The sequence below is a fragment of the Anopheles bellator genome, chromosome 2 (genome assembly GCF_943735745.2).
Source record: "Anopheles bellator chromosome 2, idAnoBellAS_SP24_06.2, whole genome shotgun sequence".
Classification (NCBI taxonomy): Eukaryota; Metazoa; Arthropoda; class Insecta; order Diptera; family Culicidae; genus Anopheles; species Anopheles bellator.
In genome coordinates this window covers 21,530,406-21,550,282 of record NC_071286.1, presented here as the reverse complement: position 1 = coordinate 21,550,282, position 19,877 = coordinate 21,530,406, and the positions used below count along the sequence as shown (strand labels likewise).

Here is a 19,877-nt window from a genome sequence, read left to right as displayed (position 1 = left end):
GGTCAGGTCGGGCACCACCCACCCGACGGCCTGACCGACATTTCACCGGGGCCCCCAACAAGAACCTGCCGGGGGCCGGGAAAATGCCAGCCCATGACCCGCGCCAGGCGGCTCCGGTGACCTCCGGTGACCGGACGTGTAGTGTGCTGACCTGGAACCCCTCAAGTTGATCAAACATCATCGTAAAACACTTACCACACGGCGCATATCGGACACACTCGCTGGGGAAAGATCTAGAACGAGATGCGGTCGTGTCGGTGTCGGTGTCGGTGTGTGTCAGGGATCCTCTCAGGTATGGATCACGATTTTCTTCGCTCGCCCGCCAGCCCGCCAGCCAGCCCGCCAGCCAGCCAACCGGCCGGCCAGCTAGCCGTGACCTTCGACGCGCGGCGGATGTTGAAGGTTTTAATCGAAACCCTTCCCGAATGCGAAACCTGCCAAACCTGACCGATGCTGCTAGCCAAGGCGCTAGCGCCTGGCAGCGTGTGTTGGCCATAAAATTAGGCTAGTAGCCCCATATAGCCGACACACCGCCTCCGCCTCCTCCCGAGGCCCATTAAACGGGAGGAGGCGGAAAGAACCATCCTCGGCGAACAAATCCGCGCGGCCCAGTTGCGAGCGCGGGCGATGTAATTTAATAACAGAGTAGGTCCAACGGCTAAACGCAGCAGGAGTGAGTTTCAGGTCCAGAAAAAAAGGTGATTGTCTGTTTTTGGATAATGGCTAAAAATGGATCCCGGGCCCCCGGGGTATTGTGTGAGAAGGGCAAAAACTCCTCGCTCTAGGCGGTCGTGGACAGCCGCTCGAGATCGTGGACCAGTTCGTCCCGCGAGGTCTAAGCTTTGGAGCGACCGGAAGCGCATCGAATGGCATCGGCCGCGCGCGATGATGAATAATAGCGCCCTAATTGGCGCGTTGTGTAACACGGGGCCCGGAACACACCACCACACTCCGAACTGGAGCGCAAACCGCCCACCGCCGTAACAATGTGTGCCCATATGCTAATAGCGAATGCTGCCGGCGTGCCGTGCCGATGTGGAGCCTTAAAAGCCACCCGCTCCGCAGGGGCCACTTTCTGTCGGGGTTACACTCTCCGTGCGTACACCATTAATGTTCCAATTCACACGCGATCATAAGCGCGATGGAGGTCCGCCATTGAGAGTGTTTGTTCGGCGGCCCAACGCGTGGACTGTATGTTTCAATTAGCGCGCCCATCTAATCTGGAGCCTGGAGCCGTCAACGCAAGCATGTGGTCCACACGCTTTGCGTCTGAGTTCCAGGAACGCCCGCCCGGCCGGAGTTTGCTCCAGTTCCAGGGACTACGCACAAAGGTTGAGCATAGTTATGAGTTATGAAGGTCAGCTATTCGCGCCGGGAGCTGGGGCTTGTTGGCGCCCTCGATGCGCGCCGAGCTACCGACTCTGTGTCTGAGGCTGTACAATGTACGTCTCAACTTTGACCCCCGACATAGACATCATGTGGTGGGATGTTCGCATTCTCCTCGCAGCACCTAGAAAGAGACCTAGTCCGTGATCGGTGGAAAACGGTACAGGAGGAACCGTTTAATGTCCATTTTCCAGTACACGGCAGCTTCGACTGCGCGACTTGCAACTTTCGTTTGATTGTGTTTGATGTATCGATTGGCTGCTCCCACGAGAAACCGCGGATTCCCCGTTTAGGGACAGCGACAGAAAGCGAACTTGTTAGCCCGACGCGGGACTCCGCTCGGGCTGTCGTCGAACGAGGACCAGCGAGACACGGACACGGACCGGTGTCTCCCCGGGGCCCGCATTCCGCGCGCGTTATCTTCATCGCAGCATCTCCAGAAATAAGCTCCCATCGATCGTTCGCTCCCCGTGTGAGCCACCGCGTCTGGTGCGAGGCGATCCATCAGCCGCCTCGTGGACGACGACGATGCGCCGACGAGGCGCACCGGGCTCAACATAATCAATTGCTCATATTCTTCCACCCGACCCCCCCCGGAGTCCCCCCGCCTGCACACGCGATTATTCCATGAGAAATGTCGCCATTTCGCCAGTGACACTGACTGGCTGGCCCCGCAGCGCCCTCTGGTTGCGTCCGCGGGAAAAACGGCTTTTCCGTGCTGCAGGACCCTTGGACCCACGGCCCACGAACAGACTGACTTGAGCGGGTGGCTGACAGGTGACTTTATGTAAATTTTGACCCCGCTCATCCCCGGCCCGGGTTGCCTCCTGGAGTTGCGCCTGGACATACGCTGGAACTGCGCCAAACTGGACCGCACCAAGGAGGGTCGCGCCAGGAGCGACGCACGCAGAGAAAGCGACGACGACGACGACGACGACGACGACGACTGTTGCCCCCGAAGCGCATATTAATTCACCAAACAAATGGCCCACTAACCGACAGAGCCGTGCGGAAGCACACACAGAGAGAGCCGGGCACGAATGCATGTCACAATTTCATGGCCGATAATGATGATGCGGCCTGCCACCCCAGCTGGACCCATATGCGAAGGCCACCGTCGTCGGGGTGGAAAAGTCAATTGATTCCTCCGGTGGTCGGCGTTCGGGTAGGGGTTTTATGGCGAGTCCCGGACTCCACCAGGCCCAGAGTGCTCAGCCCGAGCCCGTGGAACACAATCTGGACTGTCATTCGAAAGGACTCGACGCCCGGACCAATTGGTCGGTCGGCGAGGTGATTATCGGCTAAAAAGCTGCACTCGCGCCATTCCTGGGTCCCCGAGGCTAGCGAGTGTCGCCACACGGCCACCAAATGCCACCGGGATTGGCGGCGATACATATTCAATTCTGCTGCTGCTGCTGACTTACTTCGCGACCCGGGACCCGGCGGCTACACAGAGCCACGAACAACCCACGGTCGGTGAATTTGCAGTTTGTGTGCAGTGACCAATATGGGTAATCGTAAAATCATTGTCGATCATCAAGATCATCTCCGGCCGGGCCGGGCACCTAAGGCTACCGTCAGGCTTCGTGGCGGGTCTGGAGAGCTGGAGACACCAGTTTTTTCTGCCGCCCGCAGTCCACCTTTTACGAGAGTGCAAAATGCATAAGTAGTCCGGACGGCGCGCGGAGTGGGCAAGTTTTTCAATGGCCCATAGACCACCACCGTCGGCGGCTGTGAGTGAAAATTGAAGGAACCAAAGAGCGCGGCGCGTAGGGCATTCTTGGGGCACTGAATTGGAGCAATCTAGGCACATCTTGGAGCGCGCGGTGAGGGTCCGGTGCTGAGGGCCGGAATTCACTTCGACTTCGGGGCTGGGAAAATGGGTCAGCAGAAGACGCGCAGGCAGGCAGGCAGGCAGGCAGGCAGGCAAGGGCTTTCGATTCAGTGGCCCACACAGCCACTAGCCATACGGTTCTCCGCGGGCATTGTCACTGCGCACATGGGAGCTGTTGCCTGGTTCAGGTGTGCGGGATGCCACTTTCCCAGCCCGCTTCCAGGCTTTCAGGGCCAGCCTGGAGAGCCTGCTTTCAGCGGGGCCATAGAACGGGAACCGGGAGCCAGGTGTGGGGCCTCCCGAAAAGTCGGCCGTCGGCGGCGGATGCGGGGAATTTAAAATGTGTTATTTACCGATCGAACTTCCGAGCCTCGGAAGCTAAGGTAATGGCGATTTAATTTGCCCACCTTAAAACGAAGCCGAGGTGTGTTTTGGGGGGGGAGGGCGGGTTTCGTCAATTACACCACCGCACACTCAGGCAAAACTTTAGTTTGATTCGGCGGGTAGCTTGGAAAGTAACAGGAGAGCATACGAGCTCTCGTTGCGAAGTTTTAGGCTCGGTATCGATATCTACAGTCCGATTCAGCCTGAACGTAGACAATCGGAATGCATAAGATCATACGAATTGAAATTGAAAAATGCGCCTAAATTTATGCACTTTCGTAACCTTAGTACCAATTAGCAATGTGATAAATGAAGTCCACAGTTGACAAGCCGTGGCAAGACCTTGGTGAATGAAGGCCGACCGATCACAGCGCTCACCGTCGGTCCACGTCAGGCTTGAGCACCGCATCATAAAGCACCGGCAACATCACGCCGGAAGCGCTGACGCCGCCACTACGCCGCCCGATCTTGTACCGCCAGGAGAGACGCCAGACCACAGACAGCGTAATGTCTGCGCTCCCAGCTCGGCTGCGTGGGGGGGCGCACTTATGGAAACAAACAGCTACATTGCTAATAAATCGGGACCCTCTAGCCCCAGACCCAGGCTGGCAGGCAGGCAGGGCAGGTGACGGAGATGACGGACTGCGGACCAGCCGACCCCCGCAAGGACAACGCCGCGGCTACACGACCGGCCGTTGTCCGTCTGTCCGGCTGTCGGCTGCGGCCAATTAGTTGCACACCGAACCGTGGGCGGTAGGATTCGGACCCCTTTTTTGTTCTCCTTCCGCTCAAAGCGCGGTGAAGTGAAGTTGGGAAAGCTTTCCGTGTTCTGCCGGCTGATGAAGTAGGTTACAGGCGCCCGCGTTTCCTCGGGGACTTCCCGGGGACTGAAGTGGAGGATGGAGCCATCAAACGGTGGCGGCTTTTCTCTCGCTCACTCTCCGTGTGTCTTCCGTCCGTCTGATGACTTAATGGCCAACCCGATGCCGCTCACTGAAGATGGATGGCTGTCATCTTCCGCGCGTTCGGTGCACCGTGATTTCGGAAGGATCTTCACCCGGAAGGGATTGAGCAGCGGGTTCCCCTTCACCGTGGTTCCATTCCTTATACAGTATGGGCAGGCCTTGTCTCGCGGGACACGGGTTCGTTGCCTTCGCCTGCGCTCAAGTCGCTGCGGCGACAGCGTGAGGCGGTAAGTGAGAGTTTGTTGCGAAGAGAAATTGGGAAGAGGGACAAACAAACAAATCGGGCAAAAGATCATCTTTTCGCCTGAAGCGAACGAACGCAGGAATGGGCCACGCCACGATTCCCCCGGTTACATTGCGGGCGTGCCAATAAAGGCGGCCGCCGGAATGTCGTCGAAAAGTACACCACCATCGATCAAACGGAGCAATCGCGAGGCAACGGCTCGCGGCGTGACAGGCCGCGCAAAGGCGCAAGGCGCAGGAAACGCAGGGGCGCAACCCAAATCCGCTGCGCAGGGCCGAACGGCGGAAAGACACTGCGCGCAACTGTCTTCCGTCGCTGGCAGGTGCTCTCAATTCAATAGAATTGATCGCGCATTCGACAATGCGATATCCACGCCGGCCGGGGCCGACTTTTCCGGGGCTTTTCGCGGGCACACCGCGGGCGTCCGTGTGCCGGCGGGCCCCAGGTTATGTTTATTAAAACGAAAATCTATTTTAATGAGCTCCCACCCCGTATCCTTGCTCGCCGGGCACCGCTAGGTTTTCCTCCTCTCTCTCTCTCTCCGATGGCGTGGAGCAAGGAAGGTGAACACTTTCGGACCCTATCGGGGCCCGGTAACGCTTGATGACAGCTTTGATGCCGGTGTCACCGTGTGGCAGGGCCTGTCATGCAGATGTTGTGGCGTGTGGCAAAACAGTTCGCCGGCGGTGGCCACAACATTGTAGCGCCCGAAGAAGGGCTCCTCGGGAAAGACGACGAAAGTCGGGCATTCAATAATCGCCGTAAGAAACAAGGCGACGGTGGGCCTTCCCCGTTTTCGCTACCGGCTTCGGCGGTGATCTTCGGCGATCTTTGAGTGTTTTGCTGAGTGCAGCCGCTGCCAGCGTTCGTTATGTTGGCTGCAAAGGGGATTATGGAGATCGGCAATTGATCTTCTTCATCCAGGGATAACAGTTGTTGCTGAAAGTTTATTGGAATGTACTGGGGTTTCGTGACAGTTGGGTCCCAAATGGTTATCATTTGTGTATTCCGTTTAAGCTTTGTTTTTCATGTTTGAGATACACGAGGGCTGTTCAAAACGGTAGCAAGACATTTGAATTTCCGCGGGCTACATATGTTCGATTTTCGATTTTTCTCGGCGACAAGTTCGATCATTTTGAGTAATCAGTCAATTTTTGGCAGCTGTTTTGCCTGGACGTTTTTTTGCTTACCATCGATCTTTGTCTTCTCCAAAAAAAATTGGTTAATGAAAGACTAAGGGTTTTTCAGTATTCTTCAAAGAAAGGCTCAAAAGCTGACTTTGTGTTGAGCTGACAACACAAAAGTCAAAGCGTTCGAATGCCGATTTGGGGAAAAAACGCATTTTGAAACACGCTTTACTCTCAGTTCTGAGTGTCATCAGCACCTAGTCCAGCTAGTCCTAGACCACTTGTCTGCCACCTTGCTCCCCGCGTGAGCGAAATTGGCCAAATGAATTCATGTTAAGTGCCCGCTGCACCGAGTTTCGCAGAAACGATTATTGTTTGGGTTTTATTACAAAAGTGAAAAGGTCCACACCGGAGGGCTAACGATTTTCCTGCTTAATTGAATATTTCCCATTTTCTCGTGTGTTCTTCGCACCGAGGGGAGGGACCTTCACTTTTCCCCTCGACCTGCACTCGCCGGTCGCCGGTAGGGCAGCAAACAAAATGTGACACATAATTATTTTCTATGCAAATTTTTGCCCATTACACGGGCTCCGCTCAATCGTCGCCCGGGACGGTGGCCAGTAGCCAGGACGCACTGCGTAGGAACCGCTCGCTCACTCCTGGCACACGTGATGACCCCAAAATGGGCAATGGGTGCTAGTTTATGAGCCGCGCGGACCCTTTTCGGACCCTGCTTTCTGCTGGCTTCGCTCGCTGGCCGACCGGCATTGCTGCGCCTAACTGTTGCGGACTACTAATTCAATCGACTGACCACCACCGGACCAAGTCCGGCAGCCGGCGACCATTCCGCGTGCGATTTGGTCAATCGATTTGCGCGCCCCTAATGGAAGATTGCTGTTCGATTCGTCGAAACTCGGATGCACCCATTTGCGCACGCCAACGGTCGGCTGCTGCTCCTGCTGCTGGTGCCGCTGCAATTAAGTAAGACGCAATAAAAATTCAAATTACCACAAAAGGGATCCCTTGTTTGGTTCCGCCGCACGCTCCGCAGACCCTGTGCGGGGCTGTGCAGTTGAACAAAGTGTCGATAAGTTAAAAGCATTCAACGGTTTTTTATCGCCAACCGCGCGGGCGGCCACGGATTGCCCGAGTCCCGATACGGAACGCGATCTTGTCCCGGGTCCCCACTGGACTCGAGGTTTGATCCGTGGGTGGATACAGCCGACCGGAACACTCTCGGGGAGACCCACAGGACACCTATTGCTCCCTGTGAAAGTACCTAAGCCGATTGGGCGCGAAATTTTTCTGAGCCTCAACCGTGCTCCGGGAAGCCCCATTTGTCATTCCCAATCGGTACCGAACACCAATTTGGAGAGATAATTCTCGCTATGTGCGCTACCGGAATCGCCGAGGCCGAGGCCGAGGTTGTCGCCCGCCCTATCTTTTACCGTTTCCAGAATTGGAGCCCTTTGCGGAAAGCTATTTGCGTTCGTTAGGTGTCTATGTCCATATTAACATATGTTCCGGCTTCGAACGATTACTGGCGACAAGCATCTGAACCGACCAAGGGAACCTTGCATTAGAACCACTTAGCGACTGATTTGAATTGTTTTCCGGGTTTTATTGATACACTCAGCAATGGGTTAAGAGTGTTTCTTCAAAGGTTTTAATTTTTGTTTAGGCGAAAAATGACTTTACTTTGACTCTTGCCGGTTTCTATTTAACTCTATTTAACTTGTCTATTTAGCCCATTTATTTAGTCCATCATTTCATTCTGATACTCTCGTTTTAAGTTTATCTGTTTCAATGTGCAAAGATGACTGTTTCTTACTTTGGCAGAGTACTCTTTTGTTTGCTCACGTTGCATCTGTTCTTTGATCACTTTAAACTCTTCGCTACACTGTTTCCATTTGCTTTGAGCTTTCCCATCTCATTTTTCTTTCTTTCCCCATTTATCTGTCCCCGTCCTTATTATTTTCCCTCATTATGTTGTAAATATTACTTATTTCGCCATTTGAGATCAATTTTGCGCCAAATTTGCATACGCTTGTCTTGGCGCTTGTTGGCGAAAACCACCCTAACGAGGGCCGATCCCGTGAAATCCTTCCCACGGGACGCACTTGCCTTTATCTGCACCGCTGGGCACTGCGTCGCCTGGGATGCATCATCACTGGCGGCTATCGGGAGGATGGTGCCATTTATTTTTATTATTGGTTTGTATGCAAAATAGCTGCGTTGCTGCCATCGTTGCGCACTGCCAAAGGGCACCCGATCCGGCCCGGCCCGGCCAGGCCCAGCAGAGCTAATGCTCAGCTCCGTGTGTCGTGGGGTTGGCTGATTTTGATTTTAATTGAAGCGACCACCGACCGATCTTGGCGCGCACTGGCGGCCACGCAGCCGGTGTGCGCTCGTCCCGTCCCGGAAAAAGAAGGTTAATTTCGCCATTTCGTACGGTACTCGTCGTGAAGAGTGATTACTTCGCGGGACGACCGGAAGGGGGTCCATTGCGGTGCATTATCTGTGCATCGTTAGAATGTGCACGTTAACCTCCGTGGTGTGGTCACCGTCACGCGTCGCCGATCCTGCACAATAGCGCCGTAGCGCGTAGAGTGATGGGAGTTGCTGCACCCGCGATGTCCTGCGCCCGGGACTGAGTTGCAGCGGAACTGAGGTTTCGGTCCGGCCCGCTTCTGGATTACCCGGGTGGTTTGGGGCTGGTACGTGACGCGGCCCATCAACCGGCCTGTGGCCCTCTCGCCCGGTAAACGTGACGCTCCTCCGAGCAAATGAGTTGGTGGATTGGAATTAATAAATGCACGCTTGGAACCGCGCGGACACGAGACAGGCGTAAGAAATCGTCTTGGCGCATCGCCTTCACTGACAAGACGGGCGGTAAGGCGTCCGACCACCGGCACCCTCCTCCAGCACGTGTCACGTGCGGCGCACTACATGCGAGTGACGGATGGGAATTAGCATTCCGCGGCCAAAGGAACGTGATGGGAAATGGTGAAGCGGCTGGCTTCCGGAAGTCGTCCAACGTCCAACATCGGGGGGTGCGCCGCGGTTTCAGAAAGATTGGATTTTTCACTGCGCGAGCCAGAACGCGAGGTTCTTGCTCCGGCCGGACCGCCGGGGAAGGATCGGAAAATTAATCGAATGTGCCTACGAAGTCTGGAAGGCAAATACGAAGGACTCTCAATCTCCCCCTCTCTCACCCCGCACGGGTACACGATCGCGCACGGCCATGTTGCCGGTGCCCGTGTATATCATCAATTACCGAGCAAACCGAGGGGCATACCCTCCGCTAATCGATCCGCGGATGGGTCCACCCCGGGGACCCCGCAGAACACGAACCGGGGTCCGCAGGGTGCCCGCAGGCCGTTGTGATACGATTATTGACCATTTTTTAAAGCCTCGTTTCCAACCGCTGCACCGGGTGTCCACGCGGATCGCCCGCAAATGAGTGGTAGCGTCAACTGTTGTTCAGCCGATCAATTTATGATGGTTAAGTAATTTTTCAATTACACCTTAACCCCACCGATCTCTACCTGTGGGTGCGCGCAGACTTGGGGCCCGTGCGTTATCTTACCTAGGGGATGCCGGTGCATGATGATCCGTTGCATGTGCACCGTGCCCTTTCAGTGTTCGAATGTTAAGCACAGTTCAATTCCGAAGAGACGTCAAATGTTGTGGCCAAGTCGTCGCAAAATCAACAAGGAAACATTCGCCAGAAAAAGAGTTGCATACTTTTAGGCGTTTAATAAAATTAAAATATTACTTATTTTCGTTGTTATTATTAGCACGAACCGAGTCGTATTAAATTTCATCAGGTAGAGCGCATATGGACAATCCAAGGACGTTTCCAAGGACAAATGTTTGAAACAGTTGAAGACACTGTTCATATTATTTTTGCAAATTCAGAAGCCTATTTTATATTTTAAATTCCACAGCATTATACTGAACACAAGCCACAGAATCGAGTAGGGGCCTGCAGTCCGCGTCGCTTCCAGACGCCAGTGAGGTACACTCGCAGGGCTCGCACTTCACTTCATCACTATCCACCGCGATTAGCGCTACGATTTTTATGATTGTGTTATGAAGAAGGAGGAATAAAACGGGGCAACATACGCACCGGAGGCGGGTCGTACCGGGTAACTCTATGGGGCCATAAAATAATTCACCATTAACGCCCCTTTGGCTGCTCCAGCGTTCCGCCGGGTCTGGTTAGGAGCGGCGCTCCGCGCTGGTTTGGCCCGAAATTTATTGGCTCCACTTACCGAAGGCTCACAAGTGTCTGAGAGGCGGCAGCGACGACGACGACGCCGCCGGAGGGCAGTTAGTCCTTGGTGATCTTTCATACAACTCAACCCAGCAGCAGCACAGGCCCGGGGGGGAAAGCGCGGGTTGATTGCTCGCCCAAGAATGCCGCTCGAATGGGCCGGCGTTAGAATGTTTTGATTTAATTAATTTACTGCCCTCCGCTGAGCTCGCTGAGCGCAATCGAAAGGCTGCAGCGAAAGCGCCCGGTATGGCGACCCACCCGGGTCGTTAACGGGAGAGATAAAAATAACGAAAATAATCGATCCGAAAATAAAAAGGCGAACTTGACGCACCACACACAACGGGCAATTAATCGAACGCGCAGAACAGTAAGTACGGCCCACAATTTAATGTTGCCCTTGGCGACATTCCGTGGCGGTTAACACACGCCACCGGTGGACGCACATGTCATACGCGAAGCGCAGCGCCGACGCCTTAACGTCACAGCAGGAAATGATCGCTGTCGATCGCTAATGAAGGTGAGCGTAGAGTGTTCGCGCCGCGATGCAATTATGTCACGTAAATGCCGGCCGGATCGGATGGTCGCCTGGTGCCTCAGCCCCCCATAATTAGTGTCAATAAAGAGGGCTCGCTTCGATCAGCCGGCACGAGGTGACGGGGCTTAAGGAGATCTTCGCGACAGGGATCGTGTACCACACGCACACAGAAGCCATCGGTAACCGATCGTCAATCCCGTGTGGTCCGAGAATGTCCTGTGGCGGACAAGCAATTTAACTAGACCGTTTGATCTCCGACCGGGAATCCGTCCGGAGATCATCGATCCGCACGGTTGTCGAACAGGTCCTGTTGACACCTCAGAACGGATGCACATCACGGGATAATTGACGGATTGACGCCACGGGAAGAGCGCGCCTTCGGAGCGCCGGGATAAGCCGCGTTGACGTGAACCGTCGTGATCCGTCGTAAGGCATTCCCGGTCCGGGCCGCGTGAAGATCGTTCTATTCTAAGTGGTTTGTTTGGTTTTTTCTGCCCTTCGGTAACGAGAATACATTTTATGTTTAGGTTTTTTTCTTTCGTTTTCGCTCCCCGAAGCTCCGCTTCTAAGCGGTAGCCGTCCATTGTTCCATAATTATGATTACGATTGTTATTAACCGTAATAATCCGGATCCGCTATGGAGATGGGTTTCCTGTCGTGCCGCGGTGCATCGGTCACATCGAACCCCCCACCCGACATCGGGCCCCTTTCATTCGGGCCTCGTAATGGTCGCGCATCATCGGCCGGCCGCCAGCGAGCATCTAATGATGCTGCGGGCGGCGCTCGAAGGAAGAGCAAATATCTGCTCTTGATGCTACTGCGGCTCGTGTTCCGACCACGAGGGGTACGGAGTGGTTGATCGCGCATTAGCGCAAAACACGACATGGCTCTTCTCCTCCTCCTGCCACCCGCTTCCTAAGTAAATGAGCCCGTCGGGCCGCCGGCGCGGTGCGTTTATGCTAGCCGTTGCCTAATGATGCAGCCGACGCTGCCACCGAATGGTACGATTCTGGTTAGAAGTTTTATTGCGGCACATTATGCCTCGGCCTCGGCCACGCCTGTGGCCATATGATTTGGAGGGCCATACTTTTTTTTTTGCTGCCCGTTTCACTATGCTTCTTTCATTTCCTGAGCACGAAACCGACGCTGCTGGGGCAGACCGTTGCCTTCAGTTGGATCTTCTGGCGTCTGGTGGGGGTAGGGGGTGCATCCCGAGGGACACCGGTAGAACCAGAAGACGGCTCAGATGAAACAGTGGGTCCGTAGCGGTATCAGCAGCCCAGCCAAACATGCAACCGCTTGGCGCGGGATAGTTTATGCCACTGTCGATCATAATTTGCATTTGCGTGAAAGGATACCCGTGACGGCGGCGGGGACAGGGCAGGGACGACAAGCGATCGTTGCACACATACGGAGTAATTACTGTGGTCATACTTATTGCACCGGTTGCTGCTATGTTTATGCGCATATGAGGTCTATGCTAGCGGCTATCGTGTGATGTTTTGGCTCGCCTATCATCGGCTTAATATACCGACCGCGGTTCGATGTTTTAAATTCTAAAATACATTCAAAATAGAGGGCAGCATATTTTACACCAGCAGCAGGTTCGTAAAATCGTGGCGCTGGGCCCTGGCCCGAGGCCAATCTTGTGCGATAAATCATCCATTGCTGATCTTCGACTTAAGCGAGTTTCTGATGCAACCCCGGGCTATGTTTTCGTTTCAACCAAACGAGCCTAAACGGCAGCATAAAGTCTCACCCTTGCTTGCCCGGGGGGCTATGGCCCATCAAACGCCACGGCCGTGTCAGCCCATTCGCGCGAGCTCTAGTCTAGTGTCGCATTCCATTAGACATAAATCATCGGAAGCAGCACCACGATGGTGTGGCCGAGCGCCGAGAAACCGGCCTCAGCCGATGCGACATCCAATCACCTTCCGAATGCGTAAATCGTCGCGTTCGTCGTCGAAAGGTGTTAATGCTTCTCTGGCCTCGATACGGGAGAGAATCCTTCCACGGGGACGGTGGGTTGGTTCGTTTCCAGTTTCGGAAGAGACTGTCCTATGGAACCATTGATCCGCTTGGTATCGCAGGCGGCTTCAGAAGGTGTTACCGGTTTACTAATTGGATCGTGTCGGAGCTTTAAAGTGAAACCTATAAAAGCTATTTAAATAGCTAGTTTCAGCATGATGATTTATTGCCATTATGTAGCAACATAATCTACCTGCGTCTATTAAGCGCTTCCCATAGCTTCCAACACAGACTGTGCCGTCGGGTTGTGAACTGTGAATTGTTGAGTTTATTAAGAAGAAAGATTAAATGGTTATGCTTCACAATAATGGCCATCGTCAACGTCGAGCGATTCATTGTGGAAACTTTTTAGATTCCATTTAACAAAAGACTGTGAGTTCTGCAGTAAACCTCGATTAGACTCGACATTTGGCTTTTGGAATATTTCGTACTTCGACCGCGTTTTCGATCGTTTCACGAGCTAAAATCTCAAATTAGCGTATTTCCGTCAACTGCGCCGTGATGAAAGCAGTCGTTAAAAGTTTCGTAGGTTTAAGGCAAAACTGTAGCTGATGCCAAATACTTCGTTGCCTTTAAAATCACCGTTCATAGCGTATGGACTAGCAGCACAAATGCGTGACAAAACTCACCAGCCTTGCGATCCTTGCTCGTAGGCTGACCGTCGAAGCAACGGCCACGGCTCGGTGCGAAATTTATTTCCCAATAAATTTGTACCGCCATTAAGAACGTAGAGAAAGTTACAGAACTGATTTATAGAGCCACCGGCCGCTCCACCGGCCGCCTTTCTTCTCTAATACGGACCTAACCTTGTTCGTTAACTTTTATTGTTCGCCCCGTTCGCCACATGGCGATGGCAAATTAAAACTCCTTCGCGTCGCCCACCATTTCATACGCACGCGCAATGAAGACGTTCCTTCTCGGCCGCCGTGGCCCGAGGAACGATGATTGACCGTCGTCGACTTCTCGTCCGAGGTGGGGGGGCCATAAAAAGAAAGTGATCCTTCCGCGGGCCCTTCGCTTAATGCCGTAACGGCGACGGCGACGACGGCGAGGATCGGCAGGATGTAACGGAGTCAAACGTCGTCGTGACTCGCGCGGTCGCGCCGTGCGGCATGCGGCGAAAGGGCCGACTGAAGAAAAACCGCCTCACTACCATCGGGAGAAGCATAAAACGGGGTGGTGGGCCCGAGATGGGTCAGAAGAAAAGCGCGCCTCGACGCGCAGAAAAAGTTGGCCATCGAACGCCGTGCCGGGTTGAAACGGTAAAATCCACTTTTACAATTCATAAAACAACTATTGGGCTCCGGTTCCGTTCCGGGCAGCGTAGGGTGCCGCTTGCCTGCCCCGGTGCGAATCACGCACCCGGGCCCGCCAGCCGGCCGCACTCGATCTGCAAGCGAACCCGGGCGCATTTCGAACCGGGCTGACCACCAACGCGCCCCCGCTCAAGGCCGGGAAGCCAGCACTAGGGATCGATATTATCGGTCTCCCCTCTCCCCGACGGCCCACAACCTTTCAGGAGGTCGCCGCTTTGGGTTCCGATTGTGCCAGATTTGAATGTTATTTTTAGCAAAACAATTCCATCGCCACCGGTTCCGTGGGAGGAAGCCGAGCCTGGGACCCGCGGTGTGCAAAGTGCACATCGGAGTGCATGATGCAGGTTTTTGTGGAATTTGTGCCACCGATTGGAGTGGCGGCTGCGGTGTGGGTGCTTCGATCCCACTCCGAACATGCCAAGGGTCTCCTACTGCGCTGGTTTCATCGATCGAAGATCGAATCCGATCGCTGCGCCGCGGGACGACGATAAGCCTGGTGGGCCGTCGGTCACCGAGAGATGAAAAACAAAAATGGAAAGGTACGATGCACTTTTCCGAAGCCGCCAAAGGACCACCGAACGACACCTTTCGAATCGTTTTCGCTTTTTATCGACGCAACAAAGCGTACGCACCGTTGAATTACCGGTTTCAGCGGGTTCCGACGGGTTCGACTGTCATTAGATTCTCCTCCGACCGCTTGATGGATTGTCGGTAATGTGGGTTTGTTTTTTACTCGACTGCGAACAAATTTCTCAACATCTCCTTTCAACACTGCCAGTTACCGTGGCTCGTCACCCTTTTTGGGGAGCAACCTTAAGCAAAGTGGTCCTTAGCAACCTTAGGCAAATTACCAACATCGAAGGGGAATTTCAATCACTGTAAAAATAATTGCTTTTAACGTATTCTTACAGAACACATTACATTTTATTCATTCATTTATTTGTTTGTTTGTTTTAGTACTTCTTGTTTTCTTCGAAACAACATCGAAATGCAAACTTTAATTTAAGTATCTTCTTTTTTATTGCATTTCCCAACAGCTCACTAACAAAACGAAGAACTCAAACTTGTTTACTCAATCCCTATTCCTATTTTAATCCAGTCCACTTATTACGTTTTATTTATTATCCTTCTTCACCTTTCATTAATTATGGCTTGAGGCAAATTTTGCGCAATTAAACATTAGAACTAACCGATAACAAATAGTGTACCGATTGGTCGTAATGATCTGTTCGACAGCAACGCATGAGCTGCGGCGAAAATCAAGAGCTTCTCGTGTGGTGTTCGCATGATAAAGCGCGTCGCATGTACGCGCCACATTAGCAACATCTGTGCGCTTGTGCCCCGAATGGGTTGGTCCGTAAAAACCGTAAACCCATCGGGAGGGTTCGTGCACCACGGGACAGCGTCGACCACCCGTCGATAGCATAAAAACGTACACACATTCACTCGGTGCAATATTTCCCATTAAATTTGCACCATTTTTCATCCTAATTACATTCATTACCGCGAGCGCACACAAGCATATGCTGCGGCGTCGGGGAAACCATCGATGCACCCGGATTGCGGATGGCCACATCGATCGATCGGTCGGTCGAGTATCGGCCGGGCCCTACTTCAATAAGGACGCCCACCAACTCCAGCGTGGATGTCGAGGCTGAGGGCGTGAGGGTTGAACCGAAATCGAGGCCACCTGCAGCGGGGCCAAGAGAAGAACCGTTGGGTTTGGGAAGGTGTTGTTTAAATTTATGACATCACACCCCACATTCCGCCCGCGGGTGGTGGCTTCCGGTGGCAGGTAAACATATGCTCTACAAAAATGCGTTATGCGATCCTCATGTTTGATGCACACGCCCTGCACGCCGCGCGGCCACGGTGCTTCGTAATTATGCGCTGCGGGTGCAAGTGGGACAAAACCGCCACCACGGAACGGGGTGGCCCGTTGGCGCTGGGAAAACGTGCCAGCATAAACATGATCGCCGGGGTATCGCATATGCCGGTTTTGGCATGCGACCGTCGGCTCGTGTCATCGGGCGTATGTTGGGGGGCCGCAAACGCATCCATCAGCCGCCAACACACAGCAAGACCTTGGCTGAGGGGGACAGACAGATGCAATCCATCCATTAGCCCACCACCTGACGAGTTCCATTTAATGGTAAAACAATCTTAATCTTGCCGCTGCTCGTGAAGAACAATGTTTTCCCAGCGTTGTTTGCCTAATTCTTGGCCTGGTTCTTCGCCAACAACCTCCTTCCGGTAATGTCGATACGGTTTGTGTGTTTTGCTCTACATCCACTTTTACGGTCGAAGAATGCATTTTGTGTATTTGTTAATCGACTTTTTGAAATATTCTATGTATGCGATGTTTTCGATGTATTTGATCGATGAACGGTTTGACGTATAATTTTGAAAATTTAGCAAATCTTAAATTCAACGAAATAGCAAGTGTTTTAAAACTTTATTCTTAAAGATCGAAGGGCGCAAGGGCGTCACCGGACAGGATTTGACGCTCCCATTCACCCCGGCCGGTTGGGCGTAAACAGGAGATTAGCTCACGGATCGAAATGTAACGGCCGGCGGTCGCAGGAAGCGCACGAGAATATGGCGCACCCTGGCAAACAGTGTGTAATTGAAAAATAAATCTTTTATGGACAACTTAATGAAGCACATTATCGGCGTAATAGATAACAGTGGGCCAGGTTCATGTATGTTTGTTTTTTTTGCGAAGTAGGAGCCTCCACGGCAAAAGTAATTATTGGACGATTTCCTTCATAAAAGTGGCACTTCCTGCCAGTCCGTGCCCTTTAATGGCACACTTCAAACCGATCTAATTAACGTTTATGCGGGGTGCGTACATTTAATGCTCGCACAGTGCTGGCCGATCTTTTTTCGCTGGCTCTGCCGTGCATCATTTGCGGATGGTATTGACTATCATTAGTCATTGATGGGTGTCGTGTACTTCCGTGAATGTAACTTCGACCTGAAACTCAGCTAATGATCGCTCTGTCACTTCCTGTTTCCTTTGCAGCACACCCTAACCGGACACAGCGGAAAGGTGCTGGCGGCTAAGTTTCTCGGTTCCACCTTCCTCGTTACCGGCAGCCACGATAGGACGCTAAAAATTTGGGACCTCAAAAATCGATCTTGTAAGTAGTAGCTCCGGCCCCCTCAGTGATAACATGTTCTAAGTACCTTCTTTCGGTTTGCAGGCACCGAAACCAAGTTTGCCGGCTCGAGTTGCAACGACCTAGTCACGACGGACAGTCTCTCCTTCATCAGCGGTCACGTCGACAAGAAGATACGCTTCTGGGACGTCCGGACGGCGGACTGTACGGCCAACGAGATTCCACTGCCGGGCAAAATTACCTCACTCGATCTGTCGAAAGACGGCAAGTTCCTGCTGTGCTGTGTGCGGGACGACACGATCAATCTGCTCGATCTACGCCAGAACCGCATCGTCCGGTTATTCCGGTGAGTGGGCGTTTGAGCAGACCCAGGAGCAGGAGAGCACTCCTTTAACACTGTGACTCCGTATCGTCCGTTTCAGACATGACAACTTCAAAGTGGGATGCGATTGGTCCCGCGTGGCGCTCAGTCCGTCCGGCACCCGGATTGCGGCCGGTTCGGCTGATGGATCCGTCTACATCTGGAACATCAACGGTCCACTCGAAACGGTGCTGAAGGATCCAAAGTAAGCATTCTTTCGCTAGTTCAATGCCGCCCGTTCCTTCTTTCGTTTGTAGTTTATGCTGTCTTCCGTCCGGATCCGTTTCATGTTCCTGCTCCATGTTCCGCATGCTCCTCATGCTTTCTTTTAATTTCATCCCATTCATGATACCACCCCTATCACGCACACGCACCGCGAGGACTGACCGGAATTGGTTTTTTCACAGTGGAAGCGCTGCCGCTGTGACCGCCGTCAGCTGGCACCCGTTCAGCTCCACCCTGGCGTCGGTGGATCGGGCCAAAAAGTGTACGATTTGGTCGAACGCTTAGCCCGGCCGCCGACCCTGCGATGTCTGGTCGCCGCCACGACTTCCGCCGTCACCCGGACCACCATTACCATCACCACGGCCAACGCCACCAGTCACCATCCTCATCTCTCGTGCGCCGTTGTTGCGGAGACTGCTGTTAATGTTTGTGTCACTCGCTGCGTAGCGAAGTGGTATCCCCGTCGTGGAAGGACTTTTTCGGGGCCATTTGCGGCCCCAGCGCTCGGGTTACGTCGCGAAGTGTTGTTTCTTTACGGCTTAAGTCTTTTTTTTACTCATTCAAATATGTAAGCACAATGGCCTTTTTGCCGATTGCGGATCGTGCTGGCGGCTACCGACGCGGCCGCCACCGCCGGACACACCGGTCCGTGGTGTTGTCCTTTTCGTGGAGACATTTTTGCATTAATAAAAACAAGTTCAAATTGAAGGGATGTGGTAATTGAATGCTTTTTTAAATTTTTATCATTTGCTTTTACATGCTTATAACATTTCTTTCAAAAATAGGTTAACAACGGTATTCGCTCTCTGAGCGTGTAAAGTCTTCCTGTTCCAACTTTGCGTTTAGTGATACCCTGGGATTGGCAGCAGTTCGACATTATTCGTTCACAGTTTAGCCAGCTCCGTGTCCACCGATGGTTCACGAACCAAATGGCGAACCTTATCGAAGGCCGGGTGCTGCTTATCGCGCATTAGCTTAAAGATAATGTTTTCGCTTGTCGACACGAAGCATCCGTACTGCTGCAGACGCTCGAGGGCCAGCTTGCGGTCGTCCTGCGTACGCGACAGTGAACAGTCGGCCGCCACGTGCACCGCGTATCCCTGGTTCAACAAATCCATGGCCGTTTGCTCGAGACATATGTGCGATTCTAGGCCGAACAGTACCACGGTTTCGGGACCATCGCGACCATACAGCTCTTCTATACGGCGCTGAACATCGGGAATCATCATACTGAAGAGCGTCTTCGGGAATACACCTTTGGCGTGCGAAATGTCGAGTTCCTTCACAATGCGGCCCAGCTTCTCCGGGTAGTGTTCCGTCACGATCAGTGGCACATCGAGGATTTTACCGGCTTGCAACTGAAAAGAACGATCCGCTCATTTGGTGATACCGTCCCCAGCATGCTACTCACCAATTTGCTCGTGTTCTTGACCACAGAATCAAACATCTTCATCCCCGGGCGGAATTTGTCCTGTAGATCACACAGCATAAACAACGTTTTCTTTACGTCCAGATAGCCAAGTTTCGTCAGCTGGCGTGCCATTTTGCGGTCCTTAATATTGTTAAAACTAATAAATGCAACAATCCTTTGAAACGATGAACCAAACCTCAGGTTGAACAGATAAAATAATCAAAACAACCCGTGCAAGAAATTTCGTTTGACAGCTGCGGTTTGGTCGTTTTTTTTGTAGCCATCGCTTCCCGACAATATTATTATTCGCCCGTGCCAGTCAGCTGGTGCCGCCTGTTTTCGCCCGCCGATATCCTCGAAGCGCAGCGGAGCTAGAACGCCTGCAAAAAGCAAGGAACAGATTAGTGGTACATTACCGTTACAATTGCATCACTTCGCGATGCATAATTTGGTGGATAAAGCATTTAAATTTTGAATTTGTACCAATGTTGTGCCGATGATTGTGGAGCTTTCGGGCGAAAGCTCACCCTGTTTGACAGCTAACGATTCCGTCGGTGTGCCATCGACTTTGCCGTTCGACCGCGATGTCGACAAAGCGTAGCCATTTTAGAGAGAAAGCAGAGGGAAGGAAAAAAAGAGACTGCCGTTTGACAGTCC

At 52.9% G+C, this 19,877-nt stretch overlaps 2 protein-coding genes across 2 annotated transcripts; one reads left to right on the top strand and one right to left on the bottom strand.

Annotated features, from left to right (window-relative positions):
• The first annotated feature begins 11,733 nt into the window (after positions 1-11,733).
• LOC131207175 (autophagy-related protein 16-1-like) lies at positions 11,734-17,793 on the top strand. The gene is made up of 4 exons (XM_058199787.1): positions 11,734-11,769; positions 17,127-17,244; positions 17,308-17,569; positions 17,646-17,793. Exons 1-4 carry the CDS (start codon positions 11,734-11,736, stop codon positions 17,791-17,793), a joined length of 564 nt encoding a protein of 187 aa, XP_058055770.1.
• Positions 17,794-18,523: 730 nt separating this feature from the next.
• LOC131210294 (isochorismatase domain-containing protein 1) lies at positions 18,524-19,460 on the bottom strand. Its single transcript, XM_058203520.1, has 2 exons — positions 19,221-19,460; positions 18,524-19,167 (listed from the first exon to the last, which is right to left on the bottom strand). The coding sequence occupies exons 1-2, from the start codon at positions 19,350-19,352 to the stop codon at positions 18,694-18,696; spliced, it is 606 nt and encodes a 201-aa protein (XP_058059503.1). The 5' UTR covers positions 19,353-19,460; the 3' UTR covers positions 18,524-18,693.
• Between the last annotated feature and the right edge of the window lie 417 nt (positions 19,461-19,877).

Excerpts from the sequence above, each read along its gene's own strand:
- LOC131207175 (XM_058199787.1), top strand. The coding sequence starts at position 11,734 with ATGCAGCCGACGCTGCCACCGAATGGTACGATTCTG. Across the intron at positions 11,770-17,126 it reads CACCGAATGGTACGATTCTG|CACACCCTAACCGGACACAG; the intron begins GTTAGAAGTTTT and ends TTTCCTTTGCAG. Across the intron at positions 17,570-17,645 it reads CGCATCGTCCGGTTATTCCG|ACATGACAACTTCAAAGTGG; the intron begins GTGAGTGGGCGT and ends CGTCCGTTTCAG.
- LOC131210294 (XM_058203520.1), bottom strand. The coding sequence starts at position 19,352 with ATGGCACGCCAGCTGACGAAACTTGGCTATCTGGACGTAAAGAAAACG. Across the intron at positions 19,168-19,220 it reads TCAAGAACACGAGCAAATTG|TTGCAAGCCGGTAAAATCCT; the intron begins GTGAGTAGCATG and ends CGTTCTTTTCAG.